The sequence below is a fragment of the Candida parapsilosis genome, contig 005807, assembly GCF_000182765.1.
Source record: "Candida parapsilosis strain CDC317 annotated contig 005807".
In the NCBI taxonomy this organism is placed as follows: domain Eukaryota; kingdom Fungi; phylum Ascomycota; class Pichiomycetes; order Serinales; family Debaryomycetaceae; genus Lodderomyces; species Lodderomyces parapsilosis.
In genome coordinates, this window is record NW_023503280.1 from 699,775 (window position 1) to 718,507 (window position 18,733).

At 37.8% G+C, this 18,733-nt stretch overlaps 6 protein-coding genes across 6 annotated transcripts; 1 reads left to right on the top strand and 5 right to left on the bottom strand. All coding sequences in view use genetic code 12, as the record gives it.

The window, feature by feature from the left end:
* Window positions 1-77: 77 nt before the first annotated feature.
* Window positions 78-3,317, bottom strand: BOI2 (Boi2p; the record flags this gene model as incomplete). Its single annotated transcript, XM_036808180.1, has 1 exon — window positions 78-3,317. One exon carries the CDS (start codon window positions 3,315-3,317, stop codon window positions 78-80), a length of 3,240 nt encoding a protein of 1,079 aa, XP_036664942.1.
* Window positions 3,318-5,063: 1,746 nt separating this feature from the next.
* Window positions 5,064-6,701, top strand: CPAR2_803190 (uncharacterized protein; the record flags this gene model as incomplete). The annotated part of the gene is made up of 1 exon (XM_036808181.1): window positions 5,064-6,701. The coding sequence occupies one exon, from the start codon at window positions 5,064-5,066 to the stop codon at window positions 6,699-6,701; it is 1,638 nt and encodes a 545-aa protein (XP_036664943.1).
* Window positions 6,702-6,801: 100 nt separating this feature from the next.
* Window positions 6,802-9,201, bottom strand: CTF18 (Ctf18p; the record flags this gene model as incomplete). Its single annotated transcript, XM_036808182.1, has 1 exon — window positions 6,802-9,201. The coding sequence occupies one exon, from the start codon at window positions 9,199-9,201 to the stop codon at window positions 6,802-6,804; it is 2,400 nt and encodes a 799-aa protein (XP_036664944.1).
* A 177-nt stretch (window positions 9,202-9,378) lies between these two features.
* On the bottom strand, window positions 9,379-15,783 carry CPAR2_803210 (uncharacterized protein; the record flags this gene model as incomplete). Its single annotated transcript, XM_036808183.1, has 1 exon — window positions 9,379-15,783. The coding sequence occupies one exon, from the start codon at window positions 15,781-15,783 to the stop codon at window positions 9,379-9,381; it is 6,405 nt and encodes a 2,134-aa protein (XP_036664945.1).
* A 189-nt stretch (window positions 15,784-15,972) lies between these two features.
* On the bottom strand, window positions 15,973-16,869 carry CPAR2_803220 (uncharacterized protein; the record flags this gene model as incomplete). Its single annotated transcript, XM_036808184.1, has 1 exon — window positions 15,973-16,869. One exon carries the CDS (start codon window positions 16,867-16,869, stop codon window positions 15,973-15,975), a length of 897 nt encoding a protein of 298 aa, XP_036664946.1.
* Window positions 16,870-17,028: 159 nt separating this feature from the next.
* Window positions 17,029-18,276, bottom strand: LAG1 (sphingosine N-acyltransferase; the record flags this gene model as incomplete). Its single annotated transcript, XM_036808185.1, has 1 exon — window positions 17,029-18,276. One exon carries the CDS (start codon window positions 18,274-18,276, stop codon window positions 17,029-17,031), a length of 1,248 nt encoding a protein of 415 aa, XP_036664947.1.
* Between the last annotated feature and the right edge of the window lie 457 nt (window positions 18,277-18,733).

Below are 18,733 nucleotides of genomic sequence, written 5' to 3' on the forward strand. Positions count from 1 at the left end.
ACATTTAAAAAAGAACTATATATGGCTATTGATCATATTGTTGATCAAATTAGCACTGTTTTGGGGCTTTTAATTTATCACTTCTTCGACTTAATCACAAACGTATGGTTACCTGAATCATCACTACTAAAAGCCATCATCTTTTCTCTCTTTTTGCTTCCACTCATCAACCTGCCAGACGAAGTAGACATAAGCGGTTTATTGTTGGTACCAGTAGATGAACTAGGCTCCGAAACTTCCTCTCGTTTAGAATTTTGACTAAAGGAACTCACGTTGGGTGAGGTAGCAGTACCATTGCTGTTGCTGTTGTTGATATTGGAATTATGGTTGGTTTGAGAATTCGCTGAGGATGCAGTTGAATATGCAGTTGATGTGGGTTCGCTATCGTTTGCATACGGGTTGAACGACCCACTGGTTGGTTTCTCGTATGGTGATTGTTGAAGTGAGGGTGGCCTCAATGGCCTTTGATCAACAGTGTCGGCAAAATATCCCGAGTTTGTGGTAACTGGGGTCCCACTATTCGATGAAAAGTTGCCTGATTTGGGCGATGAAAGGTATCCTGATGCCAACAAGTAAGGTGAAGCAAATCCACCCAGATTGTGTGATCCAGGTACGCTTGGAGTCTTTGGTGGACCATTTAAAGTGCTTGTACTGTATCTATTGCTTTGAGTATCAATCGATAACTTGGGTGGTACTCGCTCTGGAGCCAAAGTCGATGTCGAATACATTGATGTTTGAAATGATGAATCATTACCAAAATCCTCATCTACTCTGATATACCCCTTGGCCCGCAACTCTTCATCCTTCATTTTGTTTTCTTCCCTGGTCTTAGCCAACATCTCCTGGGCTTTACTCAAACTAACTGTTGGTGTTGAACAACTACTAACCACTGGCACAGAATCATCAATGTCTATAGTTGCAGTCATTAGTGCTTTAACCCAACCTCTCATCTCCTCTTCCGAGCCAACGGCAAAATAATGAGTCTTTGGTTGGGTAAAAGTAAGACCCTTTTTAAATCCTGGTGCTGGTGGTACAAGCTTGAAACAATAGTTACCTGCCATTGTGGTTGAGGCCACCATTGCCGCATACTTATCAGCTTTGTCTATATCCTCAGCTTCACTATTTATTGGTATGACTTTGTGGGCCGTGATATCGATTAACCCCTTTTCCCTTTTATCCTTCAATGAAGTAAAGTACGACAATCTCGTTCCATGTAAAGTGAAAAACCTCGACCTCCAAGCAAAAGTATTACCCGATCTCTTTGACATATAACCGCTATAATTTGCTGTCTTAATAGCTTCGTTAGGAGTAATTTCACGGATACCTTCAGTAAATGCAGATGTTTTCAGCTTCTTGGACCCGGTCAAATTGAGAATGTTTTGAGTAGAAGTAGTACGCAAACTCTTCAACCGCGAAGCTCCGGGACGAGTATTGGAAAGATTTGCTTGCGAATCACTAGCAACACGCTTGTTATCGTCCTTCAATGCATCAGTGGATTTTGCCCTCATCGATACCGATTTCAGCTTCTTGGGCGATAATCCGGCATCATCTATGTGAACTGGAGAATTAGACAAATCAAACAATTGAGATCTTCTCCTGGGTGAATTTGTCATGGAGCTATTTTCACGTCTAATTTGTGCTGGTGAAATCAATTTATCGTCATGAGACCACACACTTTCGTCCCGCTGCAAATTCTTACTTTGCCATTTTGGTTGTGTTTGGGTTGGTGTATGGCTTTGCTTGTCGCCACCACCTTCCTCATTTCCTGAAAAGAATGAAAATAAAGACGAGTGTCTTTTGTGATTATTGGTTGATATTGACAGTTTCTTTTGATGGTTATTGGAAGATTGCGACACTTGTCTACTGTGTGATGCTTGATCATAAACTGAAGAAGGTGGTCTCGATAAAGCATGGGCTGATGCATTTGTACGAGTCATGTACAATCCATTTGGTTTTTCCTCATTATTATTGTATGGTGACTGACTTCCATATCCAAACTTGTAATCAGAGCCAAGTGGACTATCGCCATGTGGTGGAGGTTGAGGTGCTTTTCTAGGCGAAGCAAATGATCCTTCACCGAAAGGCTTTGCCAAATTGTCCATAGAAAGTGATCTATTTCTTGAATGTTTGATAGTTGAGTCCGAAGTGTCTTCCAACATGGCAGACGGCATTAGCTCGTTTTGTTTCCCATTCGGCAGTAAAATATTTTCGTGTTTTGGTGGCTTCTCATCTATGTCAGGGTATGTCGTGTCCTCAGTCGGCGCTGAATTCAATGTCGAAGAAGTAGTATCAGTCCTATTAATGGAATTTACTCTAGACTGCAGTTGCGATTTCAGTTTCAACTTTTGTGATCGAAGATTCATTTCCTTTAGTTTTTCCACTTCTTTATGAATTTCAAATCGAGTACCAAAGGAGTCAATATCCAATTCTTTTAAATGACCCAAATCCATTTCAAATAAAATGGCTCCTGTAATCTTGTGTTTGGCAAACTTGTTGGCAATTTCCGGACTAAAACCCAAAACCAAAGCAAAGTATGATGACACCTGTTTTGGAGTCCAATCATGTGCTTGTAAAGGGTTCAAATCATCAGTCAAAGATTGTTCAGATGGGTTCCTCGCGTGTGTCTTATTGTTGTTGTTGTTGTTAGAGGCCACGCTTGACTGTTTTGGTTTGAACTCGTTGTGACTGTTGTTGTTGTTGTTGTTGTTATTGTTATTGTTATTGTTATTGTTGCCGTAGCTATTATAATTGTTGTTGGGTGTGAATCCATTGGCATGTTTGTTATCCCCTTGTATCTCTTTTAAAGCTTTGTCAATCTCATCATTAATCATATTGTGACCACCACCACCAGCTGTAGCGCTATTGTTATCTTTTATTGACAATTTGTCAAAAGACTCCTTCAAAGGAGTTGGAATGGTCTCGTGTGAGCTATTATTGTTAGTGTTGTTGGGGTTTAATTTACTAGGTACGTTGGGCGCATTATGAGTATTGGAGTTGTTGCTATTGTTGACTTCTGCTGAGCTATTGATGTTTTGATGATCGCCATTATTCATTTGTTTGCCAGGGGGTGTTAAAACCCTTCTTGACCTAGACCTCAACAAAGTTTTTTCATCATTGTTGGTATTGGATAAAACTTGAGTAAAGCTCTTTGGGTATAACCCAACAGCACCAGTTAACAAGTTCTTACCCATGTACCAACCATCGTTGTATTCATGGTCGTCAGCTAAAACTTGTATCTTGTCACCAATCTTGAGACTAATTTCATCACCAAGTCTGGCATTGAATTGTTTTATACAAACATATGTTGCTCCATCCATTGTTTGAGTATATATATGTGTGTGTGGGGTAAGAAGTGTGTATGTATATGTGTGTATGTTTGTATGTGTGGGTGGTTAGTTTTGTTGTGGGTTTAGTTGTTGTATTTTTTCTGCCTTTGTTGTTGTATATGTATGACGATAATATGTAGTTTATATCTTGTGTTAGTGAAATAGTAGTCCTGTTGGGTATGTGTATATCTGATGTACAGTAAGCTGTAAGGTGGTATCAGTATATGTATGACTATGGTGTATTGATGAAGATGATGGTGGTGTGAATGTTTTGACTTTTATTTGAAGATGATTATTATTATAATAGTAATACGCCTTTGTCTCGTTTTTGTCGTTTTGTCGTTTTGTCGTATGTGTGTCGTGTGTTATGTCTATGCCTATGTCTATGTCTATGTCTATGTCTCATCTAAAACCAGAAAAAAATTTTTTTTTACTCTTTTTTTATTTTATTTCTTTTTTTGGGCCATGTTCAAACAGTGTGTCGTAAAATATTAAGATGTGACATAACCATTCTTTCTTTTGACAAAAAGAAACGCATTTTATTCTGTAACATATTCTTGTTTACAACGTCACATTCACATTCACATACACATACACATACACATACACAAAAACAAATAACAAATAACAAATAATAAATCATAAATCACAATATTACACGACCATCTTCTTTTTCTTATTTGTACAAATGGTTTTATTTGTTTCATACGAATGTCCAAAGCACTAAGTGATTGTTATCAAAACAACAGTTACTTGGCATATGATACTATAGCATTACCCTATGCACATGAGTAGTGTCAAGCAGATGTATGGTTTTTAAAATGGAGATTTGATTTTGAGCCTTTTGTATCACGATAAATTTTTTACACGGCAGATACATCAAGACACACAATAAGAGAGATACAAACAACATGACACAATGAGAAACACGACACACGAAAAGATCAATCACACAACTTGAAACCAAAAAAAAAAAAAAAAAAAAAAAGAAAAAAATCTAGACCAATTTAGATTTGTGTCGGTTAAACAAAGAGTAGGAAGATTTTGAGTTCTGAAGAAACATTGGCCTTTTAGGTGAGTGTTGTAGTGTCACGCAGAAGCTTAAGGTTGTGTTCCTTTGTTGCAAGCTGCAGATGACTCTGCAGTTGCAGTAGTCTTTTTGTGTGTCGAAACTAAACTCAACCTTACTCTATTAAGCAAACTAAGCGTAGTTTGCATACCCACCCCCCGTCTCTAGGATTTTACCTGTTTCGATGCCAGTTGATCCTTTGAATATCAAGGGGTGTGCACTAAATACAACTTGGGCATAAGCTTTTCTGTACGCCTCTCTCCACTCCCTTTACTTTCTCTTTCCCCACCCTTCTATTCACGGATTTTGTTGTGGAATCCATCTTTCGAGGGAGCAAAGTTTGGATCAGTAGCTTGTCGCATAGTCGTTGATGTGTCTTTGCTTTTACATCTGTCCACGTTTAGTGATCGATGGCTGCAAAATCATGTGAGACTTCAAATGGGGAGGGAAAAAAAAAAATCTATGACAGGCTTTTCCACACCTCTGCAACTTGAAGCAAAGATGAAACAATTTTCCCACAGTTCAAACCCGCAACTTAAGATTTAGAAATATAACTGAAGAGTTGACCTAAGAGGCTCTGGAGATTACATCTTACTTGAATGAGCTGAGGAAACACATCAAGCCTAACTTACATCGAATATCCTAATCTGCTCAATAAAATACAAGCCATGGAAGGAAAAACATCCACCAGTAAAGGGAAACATAGGTTTGGAATAATCATTAGTCCTCGGTTAAATGCAAATGATTTAATAGTCAAAACAAATGTGGAAGACCTTGCGTACTTTACAGGGGGAAAGAAAGCATCTACCAGTACAAGTGTATATCCCGAGAGTGAAATCAAACACACAACAACAGATGCTGCGAGTAGAGTTGCTGCACTGTTTGCGCATTCCTCAACTATAGAAGCTTCACCACCATGTCATGAAAGTGACAAAGTACTCCGAGGTTTCAAAGAGAGAGAAAAGAGTGGTAACAACCACCCCATAGAAGGTAATAGTTCAAGACCGCAGCAAAATCCAATACGTGAGTCCTCAAACACACTTAAAAATGCAACCATCTTGAATAAAGACAATACTGGATACAACGTCTTTGTGCCGGTACCACAAGAAGTAGAGATGGATCATCTCAGATCCTTCTCGTGTTTTGCTACGCCTAGAATGGAACCTCAGTCTGAACTCGAGGCAAACCGCGAAATGGCGAATGAAATAATTGATAGTGGGTCAATAAAAGGAACAGAAATTAATAGAAATGTCTCAAAAGAACAATTTTTGCCTGGAAAGACAACTGGGAAACGTTTTTGGAAAAAACGACTCCATTCATCCACCAATTGCTCATCAGTAGCGGATTTTGAAAGCCAAGGAAAGCCAACTTTTGGTAAGAGAGTGGCAAAGCGTAATTTATACAATTTCAAGGGGTATCGAACGGTGCAACAAAATCCTAGTTTCAGCAACAAGGAAGACGATGCGGTAGGATTCACAGGAAGTCAGGTTTTTGCGACTCAAACGCAAGCACAAACGCATGAAGACGACATGATCTCATTTGTTGTTGCTAGAAACAGACTAATTGCAGATAGCAAACCAATAGATAATGATGTTGCTCAAGGTATGGAAACTTCATCGAGGAAAAGTTTGACCAAACCAATCAAGCTAAGAAGGTTAAACAAAACTGAGCTGCAAGCCGGCAGCAACCTGCTGCTGCAATCACCACCTAAAAGATATGCATACACAAGAGCAACTGAGAGCTCAACTAGTTCACGATACACAAACTCCTTTACCACATCGACGTTTTCTGATATTGTCGAAGTTCCAGAAACTCCACACACTCTTGCACCTCAAGTGTCAGCAGCATCAACCGAATCGTTAATTTCAAACTTTCTGCAATTACAAGTCACAACAACATCAAAAACCACCGCAAAAACACTGGCTAAGAAGAAGCAGTACAAGTTTAGATCCTACTTTGACCGAATCAAGTTGTTACCGAAAGTATTTAATCGAGACCAACATATTGATTACGATTTTGGACCAATAAGTCTACCAAAGCTAACGGACACGAGCCAACCCAATTTGGTGCACTTGCAACAGAGTCAAGAGAGCCAACAGTGGGGAACAGCCAAAATTTCACTGGATAGACCTTCGAGAATACAAACAAGAAGAAACTACAGAAGTCGTGTATTGAAAAGCTCGACATTGGGAACTAGAATACATGAGGACGATCGAACGCGATTGAACCGGCTTTTTATCGAATCTGAATCGCTTGAAATGTCACTAGAATTGTTTGAAAAGTATCTTGATGTAGCTATTAAGTAGTACTTGTGCATTATATAGAAAGACAAATTCTCGGGCTATGTTCCCCCCCCTGCCATCTCCCATTGAGAAAAGCTTCTTCTCCGTATACCCCTTTCCCCAATCATGGCAACCATATATCTTTCCAAGTAATTTCTTTTCGAACAGCATTCGAATACCCTTCATTGAAATTGACCCATATTCTAGGCACTTGTTTTATGACTTCATTGTCCGATTTGACAGTAGAATTGACATCATCATATTGAGATTTAAAAGTTTGTCCATTTCTTGCAGTTTTGGCTCTTTTTGTAGAATCACGCCCTGCACCATCGTCATCATCAGCATCAGCAGCAACAGCAGCCAGTTTCCGTTTTAGGTTTGGCGTCGACGTTGCTTGGTTTTCCAACTCGGCACTAATCAATGGGAACAATAGTTGTCGTTTCAATTGAAGTTGTTTTAGCTCCATTGCACTTGATCTTGAAGCGACAAATGTGTCGAAATGGGACAATGAGTCCCAATCGGGCCCAAAATGGAGGTCAACTTGACCAGTTTCAAAATCCTTTTTCGTTTCAAGAGTCAAATTGAAAATATCCATCAACGTGACAACTTTTTCAAGCTTGGTCACTTCAGCTGAGGTTAAGTTACTCTTCATTTTTGAGGATAAGCTTGGTGATAAAATTTTCGTAAGACATGGTAAGAAATAACATGCAATATGATGGGTATTTGTACTTCCAAGGGCTAATCGTAAACTAGCTGGAATACTTGAAATTAGCGTCTTCACAATGTGACGATTTTCTTTCAATTTTTCAAATGTTTCAAACGACAAGTTTTTCACATTGGGGATTAGCAGATTGATATCCCTAAAAGTTTTCAAATCACTAAACAAGGTCCAACTTTTCAAAGCAATCAAGGCATTATACTGATTGGCATCATTGAAGTTGTTGTTGAAACTGTCATGGTAATGTAGCCAATCACTAAACTCGCCCGGCCTGGTTAATGTATCATCTTGCAAGTGGACAACATCCAAGTACTTGTTGAAAACACCATTTATAAACTTATCAACCAAGTCACTGCTTCCAGTGATGGATTTTCCATGTCCATCCATATATTTTTGCAAAAGAACATTGAAATTGTCTTCCTTTTTCAATTGAGGATCTCTTCGGAAAACATCCTCAACCATTGTAAACCAAGACATGTGCTTGTCTACGGCTGATTTCTTGACATTCATACTCGAAGCCACACGTTTTCCTGAAAATTGCATTTGATTCAAACATGCTCTCAAGTCTCCATCACATACCTCACAAATCTCGCCAATATCTCTATAATCTAATCCCATTTTCTCTCGTTGACTTACACTCATTAAAAAATCCTTGACTGATTTCATAGCACTACCACTGACTTTGGCACCAGTCGCTCTTTGGGCAATTGCCGGTTTTCGAAATGTGACAACATCGGATATTGCTCTCATCTTCTCCAAAGGGTTCGGTCCAAATTTACCCAGTTGTCGCGAGTATATATCATTGGCAATGCAAATAATGGGTCTGTTTAATAACCTATCACCCTTTTTCAGTTTCTTGGCATCGTTATTGTCCACGTATTTCTGTTTGGAATATGCACGCTGGTCGGCATTGATGATGTCTTGCAAAATCTTGACAACGTCATTTGTGTTTGCTAATGAGTCCAACTCATCAATGAGTAAACAAAATGGTTTCCCATTTCTTGACACCGCATTCGATGTCAATGTGTTTTGTATCTTCAACTTTAAAGCGTTTGACGCATTTGAGTAAGCATTACTACCTGTGGAACTGTTTGCCGATCCTTGAGGCAAGGTATCCATACTATTCATGGCATTCAATTCTTGGACATTGTACCCCATTTGACGAACCAAAATGTGGGTAGCAACAGTTTTGCCCACTCCTGGTGGTCCATGAATCAATAAAATTTTGCGATTTGGTCTACCTAACGAATCGGTTCCATCCGTTTCTTTTACTCTTTCACCAAATACCATAGGAGACCATTTTTGAAGCCATCGCATAATCGTTCTATACTGCCTCTCGTTCCCAGCTGGGCACAACTGTAGAAAATTCTGCGGTTTATACTTTTCTGTCCATAAGGACATACTCTTTGGTGTAGTTGGGTGCTTCTTCTTTGACTCAAGTTTCGATGAATTGTCTTTGATTTTGTTTTTAAGCTCTACTTTGGCAAAAAGCGAGTCCATGTCCATGTACAAATTGCTTGTTTCGAGAGTATGTGCTTGAGGCCCAATGCGTTGTCTTCTTTCAAGGTTTATAAACTGACCAGAAAACAACTTCACTTCTTTTCTATCTAGCTGTGGCAATTCGATACTTTCATCTTCAGGTTGGAGATGTGTAGTGTCATGATCTTCTGGTAGGTCGGTTGTATCAGTTGCCTCAACACTCAAACTCGGATCTCTTCCAGTCTCTTTCTCCACTAATGATTCGGCCGGTGCAAATAGCAATGAACTTGAAAGATTGAAGCTTTCTGGAATGCCTTCTTCAGTCATGGTTCTGATAACGTGATTTGGTAGAGTATTGCAAGATGAAAAATCGTAAATATGAAAAGACGCGTCTAATGTCAAAAATATAAAGAAAAACATTGACACAAATTGAACCAATGTGAGAGGGTAAACACAGTTTGTTCAAGAAACGGTATTCATATCCGCTATCTACTCTATACGGGCCTATCCAAAAGTTTTTAGTTCTATTTGAGGGTCTGTTTCAATATCCAGCGAAGTTTCTCCCTTCACCTTCAAGAGCTCCTCCGCCATTGTCTTTTGTGATGGGGTCAAACATTTATTGACAACCTCTTTAAACACCAGAGCATCCTGCCTGATCAAATGTAAAAGTTTATCGCGTGTGTATAGTTTATCGTCAGTACCTCTTTTGATCAATAAAGGTAACAAGAGTGAATAAATTGCCTCCAACTTCTGTTTGTTATCCACCACATTCTTGGTGTACAAGATCAATATTTCAAATGATAATTTGGTGCTGATGTCGACAACAGGATCAATTCCAGTAGCAACACCAACGAGATCAGTGATTAAATTTTTGAGGATAAAGTCAACGTGGACACCATTTTGTTGCAATAATGACTTGATGCATTGCAAGCTCAATGAAGCTGTTTTATCACTCAGTAACAATTGAAGCAATCCACTGCTCAATCTTTTTGATTGTTCTTCATCTAGTTTGATTGCACCGCATGTGACAAGAATAACCGTAGTCAAGATTGTGTAATTCTCAGCTGCGTCAATTGTATAAAATTTTGAAACAATTTGATAAAATGGCTCGACAAAATTAGTACCAAGTCTTTGACTATCAGTAACAACCTGTTTTAAATACGGAAGTATAACTGAAATCAAAAACACCTTTTTGCTCTCGTAGACTTTTGCGAAAATGTAAAGAAGACAAGAATAAAGATCTTTCTTGACAATATCGGGGAATAACGTAATCATCTTGACTAAGTTCTCAAACGTCTTTTTCAATATCAATAGATTTGGTGCACCTTCTGCATTTCTGATTAATGTCTCATAATTGTCCGAGCTATTGTCAAAATCAGATTTGAGGAAAGGGAGGATCCTAAACAAAGGAATCATTGTTACTCTAATCAATTCAAACAACTTGTCAAATCCTGACTCCAAATCAGCTTTATGAGATGAGATGTAGGTACGGAACGCCGCCTCCATACTATCCAAGAACAAACACTGGATTTCAGCATCGTCTTCAACCAACATGAATCGATCAACAACATCAATCAACTCGCCAAAGATGTGATCGTTGAATAACAAGTCAACCAAGCTGCTTATGCGCATCAACTTGTTAAACGATTTCAATATCGGGACAACATTTTTGTTTTTAATCAATGACTCAATACATTGACTGAACAAGATGAAAAAAAAGTTTTCACTATCTCCGGAAAGAGACTCGTTGATTAATGTGTAATTTGTTTCGGTCTCCAAACTCAATACTGTTACCAAATTGATCCAATAATTGCCATAAATCTCGAGTTCTCTACTAGATGACTCGCTATACTTGACAATGGAATACTCTCTCAATGATAAAATCCATAATGAGATCAACAATTGTGAATATTTTTCCAACACTTGTTCAAATTCATCTTCATTTTGATCTGACTCCTCGTAAGCTTCAATCCTCAACAACGCCCAACAATTCAAAATTGCCAACTGAATACTCTTTTTTCCAAATTCCGACATATCTTCCAAAAACCCAAATTTCAAAAATTTGTTTGAAGAGATTTCCTCCAATAATTGTATCAATGTTTTCAAAATTCTTTGCTTTGAATAATACTTTATGCGGGGCAAGTTGATGAAATTGGAGGAGACCCCAATAGCATGTACAATCACCTTGTAATCATTTCCAGGAGTAAAGCAAGGCACCAATGCACTAATGATCTGAGCTTGCTGTTGCTCCAAGATCGATGTGGAAGGATATAATGGATCCTCGAGGTCACCAAACAATTCCAATGCTGAGTTTAACAAATCAAGTCCTTTCAACTTCAAGTCAAGAATAGGAGAAGAGGCACCTAGAAATGAAAGTTTAACAATTTCAGCAATTTTTATTTTCAATCGCTCAATCAACTTCGGGTTCTTATATGCCATCAGCAACAAATGGTTCAATGCATCATAAATGAACAATCTAAAGTTCAATGTAATGGGCTCATTTTTTTCCAATTTTACCTCATCTTCATCAACAATCACTTCATTTTCTTCGTCCTTGAAATCAACAACATTGGCTTTACTATGCTTCTTTTGTCTTTGACTCAATGGTAATAACTTTTGTTGATAATTGGACTCGAGGAATGGATCCACCAATTTCTTCATACTTGATTTGAGCAATGTATTCAATGTGTTGAACCAGTTTTTGTCCAAACTGCACTCTATCCAAAGCAAAACAAGTCGTTCCAATTCTGGGCACGGTATAATATTCATTGATACCCAAAACAAGTACTCGGTCTCTGGTGAGATTATCCCAACACCAAAGATCTTAACAAGTTCGTAGTAACAACTGTATGCTGAAGAATACAAGTCAAAACTCGTGGTGAATGGAAATATCGAATCAGTGTTTAATGACGTTGGAGACACACATGTTACGGCGATTTTCAAGTTTTTTGAAATGATCAAGTTTAGTAACTTTGTAAACACGCCAATTTCCCCTTCAATGAGATTTGGATCAAATATGATCAACTCTTTGAATAGCTCCATCAACTGTTGATATACCTTAATGTAATCATCCAAAGTAGCTAGACCAATACCATAACTCAAAGCAACAATTAAATTCCGCAACATTGCCTTGTTATGAGTATGCCATTCACGGAGTGCCGGGCCCAAGGAAGTGATAATCAACTGCAATAATTTTGACATTAACCCAATCGAGCCGAACCTTGTTTTGAGATTTATGGATATGTTACTCTTAACGTCATATCCAAAACTATCATTCAAATAGTTGCTGCATAACCTTTCCAACACATGTGGTGCTAATGATGACATATCCGAGTTGGATTCGAAAATCTGTACAAGACTTTTCAACGTGAAGTAGTAAATGACAGGGTTTTGATCATTTATCAATTGAGTTACGATGTTGTAAGTTTCCTTGAGTCCAATTTTTCTCCTCAAATGTATGTTACCCATCGATAAGATGGAGAATCCCCTTTGGAAAGGATTTTCATCAGTAACAACGTCATTTATAAGGTTGGTTATGACCCCATGAACCTCATCTCTATTGATAAGTAGCGCGATTAATCCTATTGTTTCGGCATTCATAGTAAGAAGCTCCACATTTTGGAGGTTGATTTTCTTGATAACGTCAATCAAAGTTGACGCAACCCCAATCTCTAACGTCAAGTTCTTATCAGACATGTTTTTCACCACGCCATTCATCGCAATTGAAACATTCAACATTACAGCTTTCAATCTCAACTCATCAACTTGATGTGCCGTGAGCGAGTTCCGAATTTGTTCCAATAACGAAAACTGAATCTTGCTCGTCAAATGAGCAAACAGTGCTTCAAACAAATCTATTGCAAGATCAACTAACGAGGTCATGAGCAACGATGAGGATTTGCCATTTAACGGAGAATCATTAATCAAGAAATCGTTGGGATCGAATGATATAGACAGAGTTGATGTAGAAAATGCAACTTTTTCAAAACAATGGAACCAATATGTCGCTTGTTCAGTCTTGTGTAACGCGAAAACACTTTCACTTTGAAGAACCGTATTATTCAGCGCATCCTCCAGGTCCGTGTATCCAGTAGATCCCTCTGTGGTCTCATACGGCCATTTGCTCGTTAACCCAAAATTGTAGTTGTAATCCTCGCCCAAATAAATCGAAGATTCATCAATCAAGCTTGAATGTGATGATGGGTATTTTAATTTGCTCTTTGTTGACTTGTCGCTCTCGGATGAAATGTTTCTCGAAAATATCTTGTGATCACTGAAAATTCTAATAAGAAAAATAACAAGATTAGAGTTGATTTCACTTTTGAGGGAATTTGCAATCTCTTTATAGCTTTGTAAAATCACTTTCTTGCTGTAAAACACCAAACTAACAATCATTCGTTCCGGATTCAACTTCCCATTGAACGAATGATTGGAGTATAAAATGTTATTGAGTAAGTTGGGGTTATAGTCATAATCATTGAAATAGGATGAGTTCAAAGTTGTAACAGAACTCACATTTTCAATGTTGCTTTCCAAATGTGACAAGTAATTGTAAGATTTGGTCAACAAGAACAGCACTTGCTTGAATGATTCCGGGGTCAAGTCAACTGACTTCAAGTAGTTGTGCAAACACACCAAAGCAAACGCTCTCACTTTCAAATTGGAAATGACTTCATTGGTTTGTTCGTTTCCCGATGACGACGAAGAAGAATTGACACCAAGAAACTGTGACGTGAGTAAACTTTTCCAAAAGATTAAAAACTGCGATGAATTCAATTTGACATACTCGGAAAAGTTGTACAACGAAACCAACGAAGACAATATGATCCAACAACTAGAGTTTTTGATGTTTGAGTTGCCACTATGTTTCAAATTCTGGGTGCAAAAACTCAATACTTTGACAATTATTGTATTCTGGAGTAAAGCTGGATCTGTTTGCTTGATTAACGACAGCAATGCCAACGCGTAGCTAAGAAGTCTCACCGAAGATATACCGCATGTATTGTGTTGCCCCTTTGTTGATGCCTTTTCGGAATGTTTATGCTCTTGGTCAACAAACTTGAATGCGAATAGTATCAACTGGTTAATTATGGCCGGATTGTACCGTGCGTAAACCAACAATGCTTTTATGGCATAATTACGCGTGTATTCATTATCATTGGCAATCAAAGTAAACAAAGTAGTTTCCAAAAACGATAATCCTCGAGAGTCATTGCTATTTGCCATCTCCAAATCGTCATCCAACTCATCAAGACTTGTCTTCTCTTCATCTTTGTCCCTTTCATCAGAGCTGTCGATTTTGATTCCGGATGGGATGATATTTTCAATGACAGACAACACAAGACAAGCTTGATATGGATTCGTATAAATATTGATATCCGAACCGGTTGTTTTCCTTTTTGAAGTTTTGGTGGTTTTGAATCCAAATATTCTTGATTCCCTCTTTCTGTCCCTATTTAACGAAATCTGCTCAGCATTGTCTCCATTACCGGCATTGGCAGATCTACTGTTGTGATTTAATTTTGAGTACAAATAGCTTGCAAGAACATCACCAGCAGCAGAGCCAGTTTCCTTGACAATATAGTCAAGGACAACGGTCCAGTTTGTCAAAGTTTTGTTCCAATGTGTATCCTGAATATGAATTATTTTATCATTATCAAGTCTCAAGTCGTCAAATTTCAAAAGCACCAACTGCAAGATGTTTATCAAGTTTGTGGACAAATATTCCGGGTTTTGAAACTGTTCCATCTGGATATAGAATATGATACTGGCAGCAATACTTGATTGTAAAAGATTTTTTTCCAACTTATTATTGATAACAGCTTGACTATCATGGTTGACTATTGAGTTTTTATCCCTCTTGGTTTCTATCAATGGTTCCCCGTTGTTGTCAATCTTCACTGATAAGCTTGCGTCCCAATTATTCTGGTCTGGCAAGGGGTAAAATGTGATCAAGTATTCAATGGCATTGAAATTACCAGTGGGGATAAAATTGATGAAAAGATTTGCCAACAAGTCTATCCCAGCCACACGTACTTCTTTTAACGGACATGACAAACAATATCCAAACACATTTTCGTGAGTAGTTAATAAATTTTGCTGGTAATGGTGCTGTTGGGTCATGATAGTTTCCGGTTTCATCTTGGCCCCAGCTGAGCTTGAGCTAGCCGAAGCCTCCAACAAAGACTCATAGTGGCTTGATATACTCAAGATTAAAAGGCTTTTGAGACATTGGGTGTAATTTTTTTTCAAAAGCACAGTTGAGGCGCATTTTTCATCATCCATGTCGAATGAGATGCTTTCTTGCAAAATTGACTTTGTTGTAATCTTGATCAACTTGGCACACAATTTGTCATCAATGTCCTGTTTTGTTGCATTTTTGGAAGCTGAATACAACAAATAAACCAAGTCAGCGTCGACATTTGCATCTTTTTTCAAAATCTTGTAAATCTGAGCCACAGAAAAGCTTATCAACGATCCCAATTGACTTGCAAAATGATCAAATAAATCAATGAGGATAATTATAGCGACTTTGGACAGTTGGCGCAAGTTGCCATGCTCGTCTAAATATACGTCATTCAACAACAGGTTCGCCATATCATATACTTTCGAAGTTTGAACACGTAGTACCAGGACCAAGTTTCGCGAGACTAATCTAAATATATTCATTGAAGATTGGACTTTGGGCTCTGGGGTGGCAGCTTCATTTCCTTTCTTCTTTTTTATTACTGGTTGTGGTTGTCTCTTTCTTTGTTCATCAATAAGTTGATTCAATTGATCGCGATATATTTGATAGTCAGATTCATCCAAGCCTTCTTCTTCCTTGGAGAGCTTTCTGCTCATATCAACGAGGTAGGTAAATATCTCACCATTGTCAAATCTTTTGAGTAGATCATTAAATGAATCCATGATGAACTGTATTTTCAAAGAAGGTGGTGTAGTTCAATGGGCAAAAAACTGGAAAAATAGAATAAAATAAAATAAAAACACAGAGAGAAAGGAGGTTTTCATTTTTGCGTGTCTTGATAATCCTGGTAGCATCTATTACACCTAGAAAGAAGTCTATACATTTAAATGATGCAAACAGTTACATCAACACTACTTTCCTGAAGCTCTTGGACTCCCTGTAATTGAGGGAAGTTGTGAGTATCGTTTGCTGTAGGAAAATCGTTTGGTTTTTCTCTCTGTGTCTAGATGTCCCTCGTCATCCAGATGTATAGTCAATTTTGTCAGTGAAGGTGCCTTCAACATGGACATTTTTTTCAAATTCTCCACTGAGGTATTTTCCAAGCGATTGTTCTTTCCTAGAAAAATGTCAAGATCTCTAGTCAAATTTTTTAGCTTCTGTAACGAATCTGATTTCTTCATTTTACTCTGTGATGTATTGGTGAGATCTCGAAGTACGTTTGGTGGAGGCGTGCTCTTCAACACATCCATCATACTAACAAACAGTGTGTCACCATCTTTGTGTTGTTCTGCTTCTAGCTGCTTGATTGTTTCCTGTAGATCACTGATTTGAATTTTGTAATTGGTGATGTGCAATTGTTTCTCGGTATTTTGTTTCTTGACCCTATCCAACTCATCCTCCAACATTGCCAACTTTTCTAGTAGCTCATTGTTGAAGGCTTGTTGCACTTCGTACTTACTAAGCATGATTCGATCTTGGCTCTCCATTGAAGCATTAGAAATTTCAATGGTGACTATTTTCTGCTGTAAACCGGCAATTTCTTGATCCTTGCTCAAAAGAAGATCTTGTAGTTCATCTAGATCCTTCCCCTGGTCTAGATTCTGCTGTCTTGATGCAAGAAGCTGTTTTTTCAAGTCGATGACTTGGTTTTCAAGGTTTAAATTTGTCGATTCCAATTGTTGCAATTCATCCTCCAACGCTTTTTCTAGATCCTTACTTGACTCTTGAAACTCGTTAAGTATTGCTTCTGACTCTAGAACTTTTTGTATGAGTTCTTCCTTGCTCAATGCTTGTAGTCTTGAAGACATTTTGGTCGTTGATGTGATTTGTATGGTGTGGCGTTTCACATTCACGTTTTGTTTACATTTTGCTGAAAAGTCGCGACACTTTTAACTTTCTACGACTCAGAGTCAAACATATATCATGAAAATATAAATTAATCGTTAATTATTATCTAGCTATGTGGTCTACTGTTCCTTCTTTTCTTCCTCGCTATTGCTGGTGTCTTCTTCTTCTTCATCCTCATCTTCACTTCTCTCGTCCTTTTGTTCACCAGAAAAGATGTATCTTGCCAAAATTCTCAAAATCAAAAACAACCAGTAAATGTTAACCAACTGTAAGGCAAAAATTAAAAAGAATGTAATTGGTTGCGAAATGTAACACTTGTATTGTTGAGTTTCCCAGTTCAATTCCCATTCACCAACGGTTTTGAATTCGGTTAAAACTGACCACAATATCTTCAAATTGATGTAGTGTCTCAAATAAACCCAAACAGCAATGAACCATACAAAGAACGGGCCAGTCAACTTTGAATCTAAATAGTTTAATGTTTTCGACAAAGCCAACCAGAAATCAGACACATCCATGGTGATAAACACTTCGATACCAATCCAAGTAAAATGAAATCTGTATGAACACCAAATCAACGCAATGGTGATAATATGGTGCAACACCAATTCAAAAAAATCCTTTCTTGGTTTTTCCAATTGTAATACAAGAATAACTGATTGTTGAACCCAAAATGCTGCTTGTCCCAAATAAAACACCTTAAAGTAAATTTCATGGGTCTTGTGTGGATACTCAAGATACATTGGCGTAGTTTCAAAAAACCATAATGGCGTTCTAGACATTATCCACAACCCCAAAGGACCACTTAAACCATAGTAAAACATGGCATAAGTTTGTTCCAAAAATCTCTTTTGTTTAGCTTCCTTCGTCACACCAAGATAAATACTAATTGGTCTTAATACACAACACATCATAAACTCTCTCAAAAAGGTAAAAAAAATAGCATAAAATCCAACAAATTTGAAATCGTTAGCACCTTTCCCATATTGATCAGTTCCTGGGATGTGATATGATGGTACAATCATATCTTCCAAGACTTGATGAATCTTACCATTGAGATTAGAAAGAAAGAATGTTCCAAACGCAGCTACTAAAACCAAAAAGGGTAAAATCCAAGTTTGTCTATAACACAACTCTCTAAATCCAATCAAAAGATGTTTGGCAATACCCCAATCTGATTTGGTTTCGCGTTTCAATTCGGCAATTCTGGCGCTAGATCTTCTTCTGGATGCCCTCGTGGTATCCATGGTTGACAATGAAGGTGAAGTATCTCCAACTGATATTCTACCTACTGATGAGGACCGATGACGTTGGCGTGGTGATGTTGGTGGTGACAAATGGTCAGTTTTCTCTGCTGAAGTACTCATGTTCGTATACAACAAAGAAAGTGGAAAATCAATGAATAACTTCAACCACCTTTAATGTAACAGAAAGAAGGAAAGACGATTACTGGCCAAGACTAGTAGTAGTCTCTTGTATAAAGAAGTTGTGTTGAAGATGAAATTGAAAATTTTTACAATAAACAAAAAGCAAAAAACAATAAACAAAAAAAAAAAAAAAAAACATAAAAACATAAAAACATAAAACAAGAATTACAATCAAACAAAAACACGATCTTTTTCCGTTTCTGAATTTTCTTCTAATCGTGTTATAAAAACACCACAAAGTGTTCTTTTTTGTCGTAGCAGTAGCATGCGTTGTGTGTAATTAGCCTTCAGAACTCAGCCTACAATGAAGTCAATTGGAAGAATGAAAAGTTGATTTAGTAATAGGTAATATATCAACCAACAGTTTACGTCATCTAAAAGGGGAAAAGGATCTCTT